This window comes from Haplochromis burtoni, unplaced genomic scaffold (genome assembly GCF_018398535.1).
Source record: "Haplochromis burtoni strain Fernald_Lab_line unplaced genomic scaffold, NCSU_Asbu1 Contig_262, whole genome shotgun sequence".
NCBI classification, from domain to species: Eukaryota; Metazoa; Chordata; class Actinopteri; order Cichliformes; family Cichlidae; genus Haplochromis; species Haplochromis burtoni.
Window position 1 is genome coordinate 293,099 of NW_024582623.1, and position 16,622 is coordinate 309,720.

Below are 16,622 nucleotides of genomic sequence, written 5' to 3' on the forward strand. Positions count from 1 at the left end.
TCAAACAAACTCTTATTACAACCAAAGTACGCAGAATAATACATCTGAATGCACAACACATTGAATCTTGAAGCAGATGGGTTACAGCAGCAGAAGTCAGCAGAGACTGGAGTGATGTTCCCTGGTCCGATGAGTGCTGCTGCAGTCAGTCTGTAGGATCAGAATTTAGATTAAATGAAATAAAAGCATGGATCTTGCCTGTATCAACAGTTCAGGCTGGTGGTGTTATGGTATGGGATATGTATCATGGATGTGTAGCTGACAAATCTGCAGCAACTATGTCACGCTATCATGTCAACATGGATGAGGATATCTCAGGAATGTTTCCAGCACCTTCGTTTATGTCACGAAGAATTAAGTTAGTTCTGAAGGCAAAAAAGGGGGTTCAACCTTTTACTATCAAAATGGACCTAATAAAGTGGCCAGTGAGTATATGAGTGACACAATCCTTGTTCTGCTCACAGAATATTGGGTCATTCCATCTCAAATCAACACAGGACTTCTCCTTTGCCATCTCTGATTCATGGCAATGTTTGAACATTTATATGTCATGAAAAACCAGCTTTTATGCTGGATTGAGCAAATATCATAGCTGCACCAAAACACAAAGTATCTGTTTCTCCCCGTATATGGTCTAAACCAAAAACTCAAAATTCTGAAGTTTCCAGGTGGTACTCCTAACTGAAAAAAATACTGTAATTTTTGTAAATATATGCATTAATTTCCCAACAATCCTCCATACTTCAGAAACAATAGCAGTATAAATTACTCCTGTATTTGGTTGAACTTCCAGTCCTGGTGACTACGTCCTTTTTTATTACAGCCTGTGACAGGAACACTCATTTACTGCTCATTGCTAAAAGAAAAAAACGTTTGGGGAACGACTAGTCTAGTCTTTTATAGTTGCTGTATTATTATAAAATTATGTATATTTCTTATCTGAATCTTTATCTTATGTGACCTGATATTTGATACTTTGTTAATCTTTGCCTCTGGTCCTGTGGCCAACATGCTGCATGCTAATGATTGCATATTCATACAAAAATACTCACACACATGCACATAAAGTTTAAACACTCAGCTCTCTGTCGGTCTGTGTTGTAACTGTTGTGGATTTTTCTTTATTTAGTCTGAGCATTTTTGCAAACTGTTGTAAAATTCCTGCAGGTGGCGCTCTTTTCTTTTTTGGCATTCAAATTTCATTCATTGTCATCAGTCTGCTGCTGCTCAAGCCTTTCACTTTCCAGCATCTTGTTTAAGATAGAAAAATATAAAAGAGAACTGGGTAGGGAATAACTCCACTTTCCCCCTAACTTCATAAACATCATAAACATTGAAATCACAACTGAATATTAAATAATGTTCACACTCTTATGCTGCTGGTTACTCTTATTTGGCTCTATTGTGCAGATTTGTGAACATGTAAAAGATGAGTAAAGATTTTAAGGGAAATGTTTTCATGCCAAAGAAGATGTTAAAAAATATTTTTAATAACTTATATGACATTTATTTATTTCATTGGCATCTTTAATGATAAAAAGTACCCTAAGCCCTAATAACTAATGGAATTTTTGCCTTTTGAAACTTGTTTTCCAAAGTTTTCATGGGCTCATCATCATCATCATCATCAATCATGGGAGATGAAAAAATGGCAACACATTAGAAACTGTTTACAGTTTGCCTAAACGTCAACCTCAACCCTCGACCTCAGAGGATTACAGTTTGTTTAAATAGGGTATTCAAAATATGTTCCCCAAGATGACTTTCTTGAAGAAGAACTTTGGTAAAACTCAATCCAGTCATTGTTTAGTTAGGCTGGCTACAGTCTGCAGTCGTCTTTTTATCACAATCATATCAATTTATCTGCACAGAGAAAATGTGGATTGATATTAAGGATTGCTACATTTTTAAGGAGTCTGGTAAAGAAACATTTCTGTATACTTTTGGCAACTAAACCAAAGTCCTGTTCTGAAGTTTGGCGAGGTGGGGTGTTTACTGGAGGAGTTCAAAGATACAGACAAGTGCTGCTTGTGCTGATGATCAAAAGGTACAGTGGAACAGTATGTACAATAGCAATCAATGATGGGATTATGTGTACATGAAGGTACCAAGGTCAGACAGACATCTGACAACCACAAAGGGGTAATGAGGTCAGGGAAAAAGAAAAAGAAATACTTGATTGGTATGTATTACGCTAGTGTGCGGGCTGGTCTGTCCAAAGGTACAAAAGCCTTCTAAAGATAACCAGCATGCTTTAAAAAGACCATACTGAGGTTCCTGAGTTTGTACGTGCTAGACTACCTCTCCTTTACCATAAGGCAGACTTCAGGGACTCGCTGTACTTTGTACACCAGCTGTGTATTTATCTGCTTCGTTCAGTGCTTTCCCTCACCTTTTTGATAATGAATGCATGAATGGAGCCTGACATGCCAATGCATTTCTTATACCTTGTCACAAAATTGTCTGTGACTTTTTTAGACTGGTAGATGATGCTGTCTCAAAGGGATAGAGGGGATTGGTGTGGGTATCTGAAGGCATCATCTTAGCATATCCTTTGGGCATCAGCCAGAGATTTTTTTTTTTTTTTTTTTAGAGAGCGAGGTAATATCCGGGGTCACTGAGGTCTCCAAGTTGTGAAACTCGTGTGAGCACAGTCCAGGGAAGCATGTGGTGACCCAGCCAACCTCTTTGATTATGCCATCTCCTGTTTTCACACTTTTAGGAGCTTTGTGAATGACTGATTGATACTGATCTCAACAGGCATCTTGCAATTTTATTGCTTTTATAGACAGGAGTGTACGTGCGTTTGCGTCACGATCCTGGGTCTTTTGACCCAGCGTTTTGAGTTTTAGTTTATGTTTAAGCCCTTCAGGTTTTCTAAGTTCATTTTTTATCACGCCTAGGTTGTTCTAGTTCTTTGTCATTAGATTCCCCTTGTGTCTTCCACCCCTGTTAAGTCTCCCTTGCCCTTCATGTGTTTCATGTCTGTGTCTTACGTTGTCAAGTTCAGGTTGTCATGTCTGCGTCTTATGTTTCCTGTTTTATTTTGAAGAGGTCTTGTGTTCCTTTGTTCATCGTGTCTAATGTTACTCTTCCACTGGGACATCGTTATGTTCATGTGTGTCAGCTGTTTACCCCATGTGTTCCCACTTCGCTCATTAGCCTCCTGTGTGTATTTAGTCTGGGCCTTCTCATTCAGTCTTTGTCGGATCGTCTGTGTTGTTCTCATGCCAAGTCCTGCGTTCAGGTTTTCATATATATGCGCTCATTATCATTGCCATGTTTAGAGTTTTGTTTTTCTGTTTGCCAGGGTTTTTCATAGTTCGTGCTTCCTTTCTAGTTTACCCAGTTTAGGTTATTGCTTAGTTTGCTTTTTTTTTTTTTTTGCCCTTTTATTTTGTACTGTTCTGTCTGCCTTAATAAACAGCTCATCATCAGTTAAGTTTGAGTTTTAGACTGTCTGCACCTGGGTCCACTATTCACACTCCACGCAGTTAGAGTCCGAACCGCAAAAGAAGCGCGTATTCTCGGAAAAGTTGCAGGGGGTAAGCTGGCTTCAAACAAATGATGTGGTGCAGAATATGCCTTGAAAATCCCACTCCAGCGGACAAAAACAGTGCCTTTTATATGTACGCAAACGCGCGTTGCAACTTCTTATCTGGTGAGCGTCTTTTATTTGGACAGCGAATGCGCACCTGCGGACCACTTATGTGCACCCCTGTTTATAGAGCATGCGCGACAAACTTAATCCTCTTAGCCGCTAAGAGTAGGACTGCTCTCAAGAGCTGGCAACAACGTACTAGTTTCACTTTGTTTAATTTAAAACACTTTTCACTATTCGTGCCTTTATTTTGTAATTGGAACAATAAGCGGGGTTAAAAGATCTTTAAAAGGAGAATCATTTTTACCCTCGTTTAATAGCTGAATAAAATCTTAAATCAGTGGTGGGCTGCTTGCTTTATTTGTTTTTTGAGGCATTGTGTGCCGAAGCAAAGAAGATGCACCCCACTGCACTGCAGTACCAAAAATCGTTTTCATTTCTTTTTTAAAATCATAATAATGCTCACACATGAGAATCTATATTTTTACAGATAACAAGTTTGCATCATGCACAAACCCGCTACAAGCCTGTAGTCAAAATAGCGCTTTTCAGATGTTCGCGGAAACTTTTAACGGCGCTGGTCCACCTGATAAGAATGTGCTGGCGTAAGGGATTGTGTTTCAGAAACGCGTTTTTCCTCAAGTCACGTTGCCCCACAACACAAAAGCGACCAATGGCCTAAGAGGCACGTAGTCCCACAGCTATAAAGTTGGCTTTGAGCTGATGCGTCTTCATTCATGAGCACACTGAGAAGTGGATCCTGCGCTGCCGTTTGATTCCACTGACACACTCACTATTACGTTGGACAATGCTGCGAGTAAGATGCCTGAGAGGAGGTAGCAGGGGGGCCGAGGCTGCCCATCTGATCGGAGCAATGGTTGGTATTACGGTGGTTTAATGTCTTCTGTGTCTTTCTCTCGCGCTCGCTCACTCTCTTTTCTCTTAAGCAGCGTTTTTGTTATAAAGCACAAGTCAGTCAAAGCGAATAAACTGTGAAAATATGATTAAATTTGGCATTTCTCTTCACATCTGCCGCTGCACTTCATTGCTTTGTTCATTTGTTATTTGTCTAATTAAACTAGAAGCGCCGAAGCAGTCATAATGACCCCGTTTGGAGGCGATTGTGTTGCAGAAATGAAGCTGAGGGGATTTTTTTTTTTTTTTTAATCCAGTGCATAAATCGTAATTGCACCGATTATTTCCAAGAAATCTTCCTCCAGTGACTGGCGTGATTTTCTTAACTGCTGACAAAGCTTTTTTTTTTCTGGTTGCCTGAGTGACAGTGAACAGCTGTTTGGCACAGATGCGCTCTCAAACTCAGTGACACTGAAGCTATTCCCGAGCCAGCGGAGGCCACACTGTAGAGGCTATCGGTGGAGATAAGGCTTCTTAATAAAACGTGTACTTTGGCACCAAACCAATCAACCTCACGGAAGCTTTTTCGCTTTGAAACCCAAGGAGCCTGAATGTGTTATCGGTTAACACACAGATCAGCCGCTTTCTACGCGAGCTGGGGGCATTGAAATAAAAATAAAAATAAACACACCACTAAATAGGAACTTCATGTAGACCGATTTGTTACTGCACATAGTGTAAATATGTACTGAACTGATCCAAAAGGGGAAAACAAGATCTATTAAATCCAAAGATTTTATGCAAAAGTACATGAAATTTTTGTTCAGCAAAATATATATATATACAAAAAAAAAATCTTAATGTGTTTTCACTTCCATCAGCTTGGCCGGGCGTTGAACGGATGGGTGCAGAAGACCCTGCAAAGCACTTCAAGTGCAGCAGCTGCACAGCCACAGCATGTAGTTGAAGAGGAACATGTTACTGAGCCGGTTCCTCAGGAATGCCCAGTCTGCAGCTACAATGAATGGGACCCTCTGGAGGAGGTGATTGTGGGGCGAGCTGAAAATGCCCACGTGCCTCCCTTCACTGTGGAAGTGAAAGTAAGCAATGCTGTCAGAAGATGCTTTGACTCAAAGCATCCTTGTCATTTCTCTCAGCTGTCAGATTGACTCCATGTTGTTATGCTACAAACCTCTCATCAGGCTAACACATATGAGAAGTACTGGCCCTTCTACCAGAAGTATGGGGGCTGGTCTTTTCCTGCGGACCACTTGAAAAAAGCAGTTGCTGAGATCGAAGAAATGTGCAATATTCTGCGTCACGAGGGCGTCGTTGTGAAGAGGCCAGAACCCGTCGATTGGTCTGTGGAATACAAAACACCAGACTTCACCTCATCAGGTAAAAAGACAGAAATATGTGTGTGACAAATATGTGTGACATAAAGGTGTTAATGCATCACACTGCAGTTTATAAATGAGTCTTTGTAAAGTAATTCTCTGCTGTTGACCCTCTTGTAGGAATGTATGCGGCCATGCCCAGAGACATCCTTTTAGTGGTGGGAAACGAGATCATCGAGGCTCCTATGGCGTGGAGGGCTCGTTTCTTTGAGTACCGAGCCTACAGACCTTTAATCAAGGAGTACTTCAGAAAAGGTGCAAAGTGGACCACTGCTCCTAAACCAACCATGGCCGACGATCTGTATGATCAGGTGAGGCCTTAGTTTGGGAGCTATAACACAGCCAGGTGGTCATTTCTCAAGGCAAGGACTTAAGTCAAAGTTGCATTAACACCTAAACACCTTGTCTATGTTCTTTATAGCAAACCAAACCTCTTTGCATCAACTTTTTTATTGCTTTGTACATGATAGTGTGACAGCAGGCTATTCCTATATCTCAAAACGGGTGTAAATCCTTTTTGTGTGTGCCTTTCAGGATTATCCCATCCGCACAGTGGAAGACAGGCACAAATTAGCTGCTCAGGGGAAGTTTGTGACCACGGAGCACGAGCCCTGCTTCGATGCTGCTGACTTTATTCGAGCTGGGACGGACCTCTTTGTTCAGAGGAGCCAGGTATGAAGGATATTTTGCTTATTTTATGACATCCTATGGGTGATATCTTCTGCTGAAATGGTAGTAAAATGCACAATAAACCCCCACACACGCATATATAGATCTCTCTTTTATCCATTGCACTTACAGAAAAAAAGAATGTTTCTCTGAATATGAATGTGAAGCTTGGATAAGCTCCTGAAACTTCTCCTTTCACACTGCTTTTTATTCAGGTTACAAACTACATGGGAATTGAGTGGATGCGCCGTCATCTGGCACCAACCTACAAGGTCCACATAATCTCCTTCAAAGACCCTAACCCCATGCACATTGATGCCACGTTTAACATCATCGGGCCAGGACTCGTGCTGTCAAACCCTGATCGCCCATGTCGCCAGGTACTGAAGTGCTGTGCTGCCCTCTTCTGGGTACACTTGTACACACCACCACCACAGAGTGGCCCAAACTTACCAGTGCTCTTTGTCTTTTCCCTCAGGTAGACATGTTCAAGAAGGCTGGCTGGACAGTTGTAAAACCACCAATACCTTTGATTCCCGATGGTGGGTACTCAAAGTAAAAATTATTTTCTTTCACTCACAAAAAAAAGATGATATTTAGATTTATTTATTTTTTACTGAAAAAAACCCCACTCTCTTGCTGAGCAGACCACCCACTGTGGATGTCCTCCAAATGGCTGTCCATGAATGTCCTGATGCTGGATGAGAAGCGTGTCATGGTTGACGCCAATGAAACCAGCATTCAGAAAATGTTTGAGAACCTCGGTGAGCCTCTATAAGCACCCCCACCTTCACCACCTTATTTATTTTTAGTAAACTCAATTTCAGCAAAAAATAAGAAAAAATGCTCCATAACTGTGTGTGTGTGTTTAAATGCAGGTATCAAGACCATAAAGGTGAACATTCGCCATGCCAACTCCTTGGGTGGTGGCTTCCACTGCTGGACAACTGATGTCCGCCGCCGTGGTACCCTGCAGTCCTACTTTCACTAGCCTTGCCAGAAACAGGCAGTTTTATTGAGCTTTGAATATAAAGCCTCAGTCCGGAATCACTGCAATAATCCATTTTTTATTATCAGTCAGTTTTAACCCATCAGTCAACAAAGGCTGAAACTTTCCTAAACAAAAAGGCGATCTTTAAACCTATCTTTTTCTAAATGTGTATTCAGGTGTCGCCTGCTGAAACTCAAAGTTTTAATTCTTTAAACTGGCAAAAACAAATGATGGATAATAATAACGAAGACAGGTGGCACCGAAGCCTTTACCGGATTGTGTCTTTATATAGTAAACGAATATTTATGGATTGTTTTGATTTGACATTGCTGCACATCACAGTGCCTTTGCAGACAGCTTTGTTTGGAGACAATTAGAATATACTGGATAATCTCAATAGCAAAAAATGAACATCACTTGAATCAGTGATCTCAATAATAACTGCATTTCTGGCCTGGCTGTTGTGAAGTTGAAGTTTTTATGGCTTTTACATCAAACGCCAAAGCTTTGAGGACAAGGTACAATTTGGTATGTGAATGTCATCAGACTAGGGCACAGGAGGAGGGAAGCCTCCTCATGAAACCTCAAAACCACAATCCTACCTTTTTCAAAAAGAAGAAACCAAAACATTTTTTTATTTAAATAAATGTACACAACTTTTACGTAGGTCATTAAACAATATTAACTTCAGTTTATTGAAAGAGGGGAAAAATGTTCTGTTTATATTTTCCGTATTCTTTATTGGATTTTCCCAACAATTCCCAAATGCATGAAAGTATGTGATCCATATCAGATTTTGTATACCTTTTTCCTCTGCTGTTTTCTCCTATTGCAAATCTGGGCCAGCTATATGCTAGTAGTCATTCTCACTAAAACTGCTTGGCTGCTTTTTGTGTCTTCAGGATGGAAGATGTTTTCTTGTGAAGATTTCTGTTTTTTTATTCCTTTGCCGCTGACAGGGTGGGATGTAAGGTATTAGCCTGTCTTGATATTTATTGTGAAACAATAAATTAAAGGGACATTGTGGCTCAGCAGAGGAATGCTAGTGGTGTTTTGTAATGTGCAATGTTAATAAATTAAAGCAAGTTGTGTGACACAGCTGTGATTCTGTATTTGTGTTTCCTTCCATCCATCCATCCATCATGAGGGTACAGTCTGTAACAGGGCTAACACAGAGAGCTGGACAACCATTCACTCTCACATAAGATAAAAAAAAAGATACTTTATTAGTCCCACACGTGGGAAATTTGTTTTGTCACAGCAGGAAGTGGACAGTGCAAAAGTTATATAGCAAAAATTAGAATACAATAAGAATAAAATACTGTACACAACTGTACAGAATAGAATAAAATAAAAATAAAATACTATATACAGTAGAATAAAATATACAATAGGATAAAAATAGAATACAAATTCTATTTACACCTGAGTAAAAATACAACTTCACACCTGCAGTTTAGATAATAACAAATTAAGATAACTTGAGCATATTTTTTGGACTGTGGGAGAAAAATCCCATGCAGGCACAGGGAGAGCATGCAAACTCCATTTTAATTATACATTATATTTTATTTGATATACCAGTACCTCCGATTATAAACTGGAGAGTATTGCAGTATTGCATATCTTAATCAACCGTCCACTGCACCAGTGTCAAGAGCCCATGCTGTAAAAGCTGACTGGTATTTTGGTAATACAAGTTAAAGATGCCTCACTGCAAATAAAAGTTCTGCAAAAAATCTTTTTACATAAGTGAATTTATAGGACTATTCTCAGCATGGAGTACTCCTTGTACTATGGGTCCCTTTTACATGTTCACCACGGATTAATGTGTTAGCGGCTTTAATGCTATCAGGGTCACCGCAAAACACCTCCATCAGGGTCCTGAACGATGTTACAAAACACACAAGCAGTTTAAAAAGTGCTCTTGTGTTTTGAGTTGAAACTTTAACCGGTTAGATTCTCAAACATAGTTGGAGCATAAAGTGACTTAAAACTGAAAACTCCAAAAACAAACTTTTAACTGTACTGTAGTTACATGCAGTACTGGAGCACATGCGTACTTTGTTACTGCTGATATCACACATTAGCTTGAGCAAAGAGGGCCACTAAGGGTAACACAAACCCGTGAACCTGGGACCCCTTCATCTGTTTGATAAATGGCACCGCAGTTTCCAGTGCATGTGGCACCACATTTACTGTAACACCTTTATGTCTGTAAACATTAACCAGGCTGATTTGTCAGTGAGTGGAACATTGCATCATATATTATTATGTAAACCTGACTACTGCCAATAGAAACTACTGTAAAGGAAAAAAAACATGATAATATCTGCTTTAGTCATTTATTCATTTAGCTTAATTTAAAAGGCAGAATCTTGGAATATAACCATGAGCATGTTAAATTAACATTGTAGTTTGTGGACATTGGCACTGTCTTCTGTTAACTGCAGTTTTGTCTTTTAATATTGCATAAACTTTGTAATTAACTCATTCCTTTCTTTTATTCTTTTTTCGCTCGGGTTCAAATAAAAAGCCAGTGTTTTAAAATGTGTTCACCTCTCCGCGCTCTTCTTATGGGACTGAACAATGCTGTTACTGTGTAAGAAGGTTTAGATCTTAGCTAAATGGATACCACTGTATGCAAAGTAGAACAAGCCATGAATTAAATATGTAATGGCCAATTTCAGCAAATGAAATTGTTTTCCTCAGCATGCAAGATATTTAAGGCATTACTTTTACACTGAGAAGATGACATAGTGACAAAGAACATCAGGTGCTTGGCTCTAACAGCCTGCGGCAGCAAGATCACATTTCCAGGTCGTCAACTGCTGTTCGTGATTAAAACACCCTCACTTTCAATCTAAGTACATTTATTACTCTCGAACTTTAAGACTGTTCAGTCTTTGTTTCAGCACGGCATGTGCAGCCTTTACCATGTCTGCGCTCTTCCCACCTCGTGCAAGATGGCAGGACCACCTCAATCTGAAGTCATTTGATGCTGACCCCGAACACCATTAAAGATCTTCAAGTAATCTCCTTTGATGTTTGGCAGTTGATGTAATTGTGCTGTTAGGAGGCTAAATCCACAATTTCCTCAATCTAGTTAACATTTTTAGGAACCGCTGCGTTTGACAACAAAGACAAGACAAAAAACAGTTTGTTTACCATCCACAGACATATCCTGACCATGTCCAGCTTTCTGACTTTACTAATTTGTCAATCATGTTGGATTCATAACTGATTCACCTTTGTCTCAATGTGGTTTGGATCAAACTATCAGGCTGGACCTGGTGCCTGTGGTGAGACACACACATTTTATAACAGGAGAGGTTTACTTCGAGCCAAGTCACTTCTCTATGCAGCTGCTCAACTGTGTGTCTTTTTTTCTGATCCTATGTAGACCCGTGCAGATGGGCTGCTTGTTTGTACAGCTGCCTAATTGAGCAACAGTGCAGCTGCCACTGCAACTGTCTCCAAACAGGAGAATTGATTGGGATCTTGTAATGATCAGGCTTCACTGTAAGCAGGAGCACAACACTCACCTCCTCAATTCCTCTTATCTGAGGACGAGTTTAGGCTCAGAAACAACCGGCTGCTCAGTTTATACTCGTCAAATACATAAAGCAGTGAAAATGTAAGATATCTCAGGAGCATGGGGGGGAGGGGGGGTATCCACAGTGGTGTAAATAGTACAAAATATCAGGAATATATGACATATTCTAATGGTCTCTGGTCCATCAGGATAGATATAAGTATTAACACTATTACATCTGAACAGCGACTTTAAAGTAAAATGTGAGAAAAAAGTAGTCTTAAATAACACAGGGAGGCAGCAAATCTCATGTCACTTGAGTGGTGGTTTAAGCGTCTTGTCTCTGCCGATAGCAGGTTTAACAGGTTAAAGTACTTTTTTTGCATTTGCATCACCATAAATACTATGCATAACTCTTACTTATAATGGGTGGCAGCACTGCAGAGGTCAGGCTGAGTAAAAAGTAACTTTTTCAGGTGGCCGTGCACGCTCAGGAAAACACGCACACACATCGATTACATGCTTCTAAGGTGTCTGCAGACTGGAGAAAGTCTAAAAAGGTCAAAACTCCAGCAACACGTAGTAGTGGTGTATTGGACAACCTTATTGTGAAAGCATTTAATCAGGCTCACATGACACGTTACCCGATGAAGACAAGAGGAAAGATGAAAACCAAAACAACAGCATTGCAAGGAAACCCACTTCTGTGGCAGCCAACACAGCTTTTTTTTTCAATATGTTTTCAGCTCTGAGGGGCCCTTATTTGTCTAATGCACAAACCGAGAAGGTTGTAAAGCTAGCTAAGAAGGTTGCATACTCTCCTGTTTTCACCTTTTTAGTTAACTTTACCTTCTTTTAACTTTTTCTCATCATCCGATGGCCCCAACACAACCAAACACTAATGCGTGGATGAACATGTTAATATAGAGAATTATATCCAATTTCACGTGTGAATGACAAATGTGACCATGAGAAGCTGAAGCACTTTAGGAGCAGCCCTTGGTTGCACAGTCTAAATATAGGCTCAAGGTTGCACATGAAAAGAAGTCAAAACAATGTCTTAAAGCGCTCGCACCAGTGAACCGGCTGTAAGTACATAAGCATGTTGTTAAGTGAGCCTGATTATGTGTTTCGTCAGGCCATGTCCATTTTTGGGGGACGTAAATGAAGTCCCCCATAATGTAAATCATTAAGCCATGGTTCAGGATGCCAGCTGTGATCGCTCTGCATTTTCTTTTATATAGGAAGTTGGTTTGCTTGATATGCTGGAGAATTTATAAAATGGACTATAAAGAACAGGATTCATTCAGAAAACTGTCCTTAACCTGGAGAAGAAAAGATTTTTTGCTTTAAAGGTGTGCTTTAACAACTTCTTTCACTTTCACCACAAAGATTCTGCGAGTACAACACGTGCAGACAATAAATGATAAAGCAGTTTTCTCAGCATCTGAACATCCTGAGACGCAGCCGCCGAGCTGTCTCAGAATCACCAGAGGCATGATGCAGCTGAGCGTTATTCCTCTGCCTTTTTAATATTATTGCCTGATAATATTCATGCTTTGTTTGGAAACTTGTATGGGTCAAAATGTAACCAGTTTCATTTAAATGCTTATTTTACAGGAGCTGCCAGTAGAGAGCAACAGAGCGCACTTTCCAATCTCTAGACAACCAAAAGATCCCTAAAAATGTTTCACTTGTGGTAAAAAGTTGGCCAACTGAGATTCTCACTTCCTATTCTGATTTGATGTCCTAAAAACTAAAATAGTTTGTTAAGAAAACATGAACATTATCCTGGAAAATTAATCATTTTGGCGCCTCCTAGTGGAACAATCGTGGAATAAATCTTTAGAGTCAAACGCACAGCCTTTCAGCAGATATCAGGCACTTACACAAAGTAATGTCGAGCATGAAATCAGTTGCAGTAAACCCATATGGCCCAAGTGGAGCAATTCTCAGTTCTTATTTAACGTCTTTTACACACTTTACAAAGCCTCCAAAAAGTAACCTCTGCAAGGCTACACTTCCCATTTGAAATGATAAATCTTATGTCATAATAATCAAATTACTGACATGACTGGGCAGAAATTCATTTTCATTCATCGGTATTCTAGACCAACTTTAAACTTATCTCGAAAGATAAACATAAATGTCAGACTATGTTTTTAACTTATTTTTTTTTAGCCTGTTTTCTTTTGCTTACAGGAGCCGCCTCTAATGTTATGGTGTGTTGTCGCTTTAGTGTCGTCACTGTGAGATAAATCATTGCTTGAGGGGCGTGTAAGTATGTAATGCCGTTATGAAAACTAATGAAATGAATTATGAAATAAAATTTCACAACAATTTTGCTAGCTGGTCTATTATTCAGAAACCGGTGATTGATTTAAGTGATTATTAACTCTGTGTTATTGTTGTTGTTTTAATTTACTTAATGCACCTTAGTGTCTCAATCCTTGAATATAACATGGATATTATCAGTTTTAAAAAGCTGCAAAATATCAATAAGGTTAGAGTAACGGAGGTTTCCTTGGTGTTACTGCCTGACTTGCTGGCCACTTCATTAGGTACACTTGTTCAAGTGATTGTTAATGAAAATATGTAATCAGCCAATCTCTTGGCAGCAAATCAGTTCCCCCAGGCATGCAGACATGGTCATGATAACATGCTTAAGTACAAACTGAGAATCAAAATGAGGAAGAGAGGTTATTTAAGTGACTGAATGTGGCATGGTAGAGAAACTGTTGATCTGCTGGGTTTTTCCCACAAGGCCATCTACACATCTACATGGTCTTAAAAAGAGAAAACATCCCACCAGCTCTGGAGAAAAATGCCTTGTTGATCCCAGAGGTCAGAGGAGAATGGCCAGACTGTTTTGTACAGACAGGAACAAGAAAATGAGCAATCGTTTCAGTCGAGGTACGCAGAAGAGCATCTCTGAACATGCAGCACCTCAAACCTCGAAGCAGATGGGCTACAGCAGCAGCTGTGGTATTAGCAAGGTGTGCCTAATAAAGTGGCCAGTGAGTGTGCTACCACGCTGAATGGAATCACATGATGTCTAAGATGAGTTAACTCGACAGATATAAAATGCAAAAAGGAATTTTGCTCCTTGAGCAACGCACAGTCGCTGACAACCTAAGGACTTTAGCATGTAGACAAAACACGCAGTTTAACAGTGAAGCAAACGTAAAGAAATGACAGCCTCACTGTCCTACGATGTCCCGGCTAAAGCATGTGGCAGCACAAAGTACAATGGTGATAACTGAGAGCCAAACATGCATAAATAAGAGAAGTGTAAATAAGGTAAAGTAAACATGTCATCTCTTCATGAATAATGCAGCCACTGTTACTGACAGCTTATAAAGAACTGAGCATGATCTGTCACCGGATTCATTTATGTGCTCTCATCTGTCAAATCTCTGACATAGATTTATATAACACTTACATTCTTCACATTGCTTTTTTTTCTCCTTTTTTTATTGAGGCTGTAAACCATTTGAGGCTGGGTTTTGTTTGTGGGCCATGCCTTAAGGAAACTGAGCAAACTCTTGTAATATGCTACACAAAAAAAAGCTCCAAAAAGCAATTGATGGTTTTAATATTGAATCTGTGATAGAGTGCAAAACAGCCATGTTCTAGCATTATAGCATTTTGTGGCTCTGGGACAGCTTTTAGCCTGTTGAAGCTCACTGTCATCAAAGGCAACACAGACACAGACTGAACTATGTTAAAGGGGAACGCTGCCAATTTTACACATAGAACGCAATTTACTTGTCATGGGGAGGACTATTATGAGTATGTGTCAGGGCCTTTCCTAAGGCTAAGAAAACACGTGTGAAGCCAAGTTTATCTGAGAGTATTTTTTAATAAAGTCTGCAGTCGGCACACTCAAAGGCACCCAGTTTAAATGATGGGTGTGTATAGGGAAATGCTTCTACTGAAAGGATGCTATTGGTGGTTTATAGGACATGTTGTCTTCTTCTTAAAAGTATTAGCACAACTGCTAATACTTTTATTGTCTGCATCTTGCTCATTTTCAGCTGAACAGTGTCAGTTCATTGGACTCTGGCTACTGCCCTCCTTCTTAGTCTTCACGTGCAACAAATCTCCACTGAAACATTTGTTATTTAGAGCAGCACATCTCGTCTAAATTTAGCTATCCACTTATAAACACTGCACATAAGTAAACAATGATTTTTCTTCTTCTTTTTTTGCAGGCCCTCCGTCTGAAGCAAGAGGTTGTCAGTGGTGATTAAATGCAAAGAAACTAAATATAAAAATTTTTCAGCTTTTGAGGACAGACTAACACACTAACTGACAGCTCTTCCTCCTCATTCTTCTTCCTCTTTTAATTATCATTTTCATGCAGATGGCAGAAATGTTCCTTTAATACTGCTGTAGTAGTTACTAGAAATGGTGAGTATTTGTTCAATCACAGAAGAATGTATATTTGCACTTTCTTAAAAGATGTCTTCACTCTTTTACTGACGAACTTCAGCAAGAGTTTGATGTAAAAGCCGGCAATGAGATATATTCATTCAATCATCCAATCACCTGAAAAGTGATTTTTGAAAGTGCCACTTTTTTATTGTACATGTTCCATATTTATCCATCTGTCCATGTACCCATTTAAGAGTATTTTCGGACATATTTGTGCTGCTAGCAGTAGGTTGCCTCCAGTTCAAAAAGAAACTAAAGTACAACAAAAGATAAATAAATAAATCTAAACATACCACAGACTGGAAGCTCTGAAAGTCGTCACCAGAAGCACAAAGACGATCAGATAGTTCAAAGGGCAAGAAGCGGGACTATGAATACACAAAGGGGTTGATTAGATAAAAGACACATGTAACAAGCAAAGCTGAAGGGAAAAACACAAAGGCAGGAAGTAAAACAATATGGATGAAAGATGAGGGAATATCAAAATAAAAGAGAAAGGCTAAACCTTGAAACTGAGACAAAATTAGTTTAAACATATGCTATGATAAAACTGAGTCAGAACACGTAAATAATAATAAAAAGGGTGTAAAGAACTCTGTACTCTGGATTAACAGTAAGGCTGTGGGGATTCTATAAGAAGCCCCTAGCTGCTCATCTCTTTGATGAAGAGCACCCAGCATGCACTGAGGTCTGTTTTTGGCCAGCTGTACGTTCAGAGCTGTTCAAAAGCTGAAGTCAAAGCTTATGACACAAGGCAGACTGTTTACTGTTTTATATCATACCCTTATTCAGTAGCTGAATAATGATGAAAAACATTAAACATCATGGGTTTATGCTATTATTAGGATTTGCAGGGGCAACATAGGAAAGGGGCTTGTCTGCTAATTAAAAGGTCGATAGTTTGATCCCCGTCTTCTTCAGCCTATGTTTCACAGTATCCTTGGGTAAGATACTGTACCACGAGTTGCCCCCAGTGCATCTGATATCCCTGTCTTAGTGTTAGTTACCAACATTGTAACTGACCAGTGACATTGTCTTAGCATTTGGTTAGCATCAGCCAAGAGGTTAGCTAATGCTCTCAAAAAATGATCACTAGCAAACCATCATGGGTAAGCTAATATTGGCTAACTTGATAAT

The 16,622-nt window shown here is 39.6% G+C and overlaps 1 protein-coding gene across 1 annotated transcript; it reads left to right on the forward strand.

Moving 5' to 3' along the window:
• The first annotated feature begins 4,322 nt into the window (after nt 1-4,322).
• On the forward strand, nt 4,323-8,618 carry gatm (glycine amidinotransferase (L-arginine:glycine amidinotransferase)). Its single transcript, XM_005943275.3, has 9 exons — nt 4,323-4,478; nt 5,338-5,556; nt 5,659-5,854; nt 5,974-6,164; nt 6,388-6,525; nt 6,738-6,902; nt 7,001-7,064; nt 7,170-7,286; nt 7,401-8,618. Exons 1-9 carry the CDS (start codon nt 4,410-4,412, stop codon nt 7,511-7,513), a joined length of 1,272 nt encoding a protein of 423 aa, XP_005943337.1. The 5' UTR covers nt 4,323-4,409; the 3' UTR covers nt 7,514-8,618.
• Nucleotides 8,619-16,622: the final 8,004 nt, after the last annotated feature.

Bases quoted from the DNA above. Each gene is read 5' to 3' on its own strand.
- gatm (XM_005943275.3), top strand. From the start codon at position 4,410: ATGCTGCGAGTAAGATGCCTGAGAGGAGGTAGCAGGGGGGCCGAGGCT. The intron at 6,903-7,000 runs GTACTGAAGTGC...CTTTTCCCTCAG, and splicing joins CTGATCGCCCATGTCGCCAG to GTAGACATGTTCAAGAAGGC. The intron at 7,065-7,169 runs GTGGGTACTCAA...CTTGCTGAGCAG, and splicing joins AATACCTTTGATTCCCGATG to ACCACCCACTGTGGATGTCC.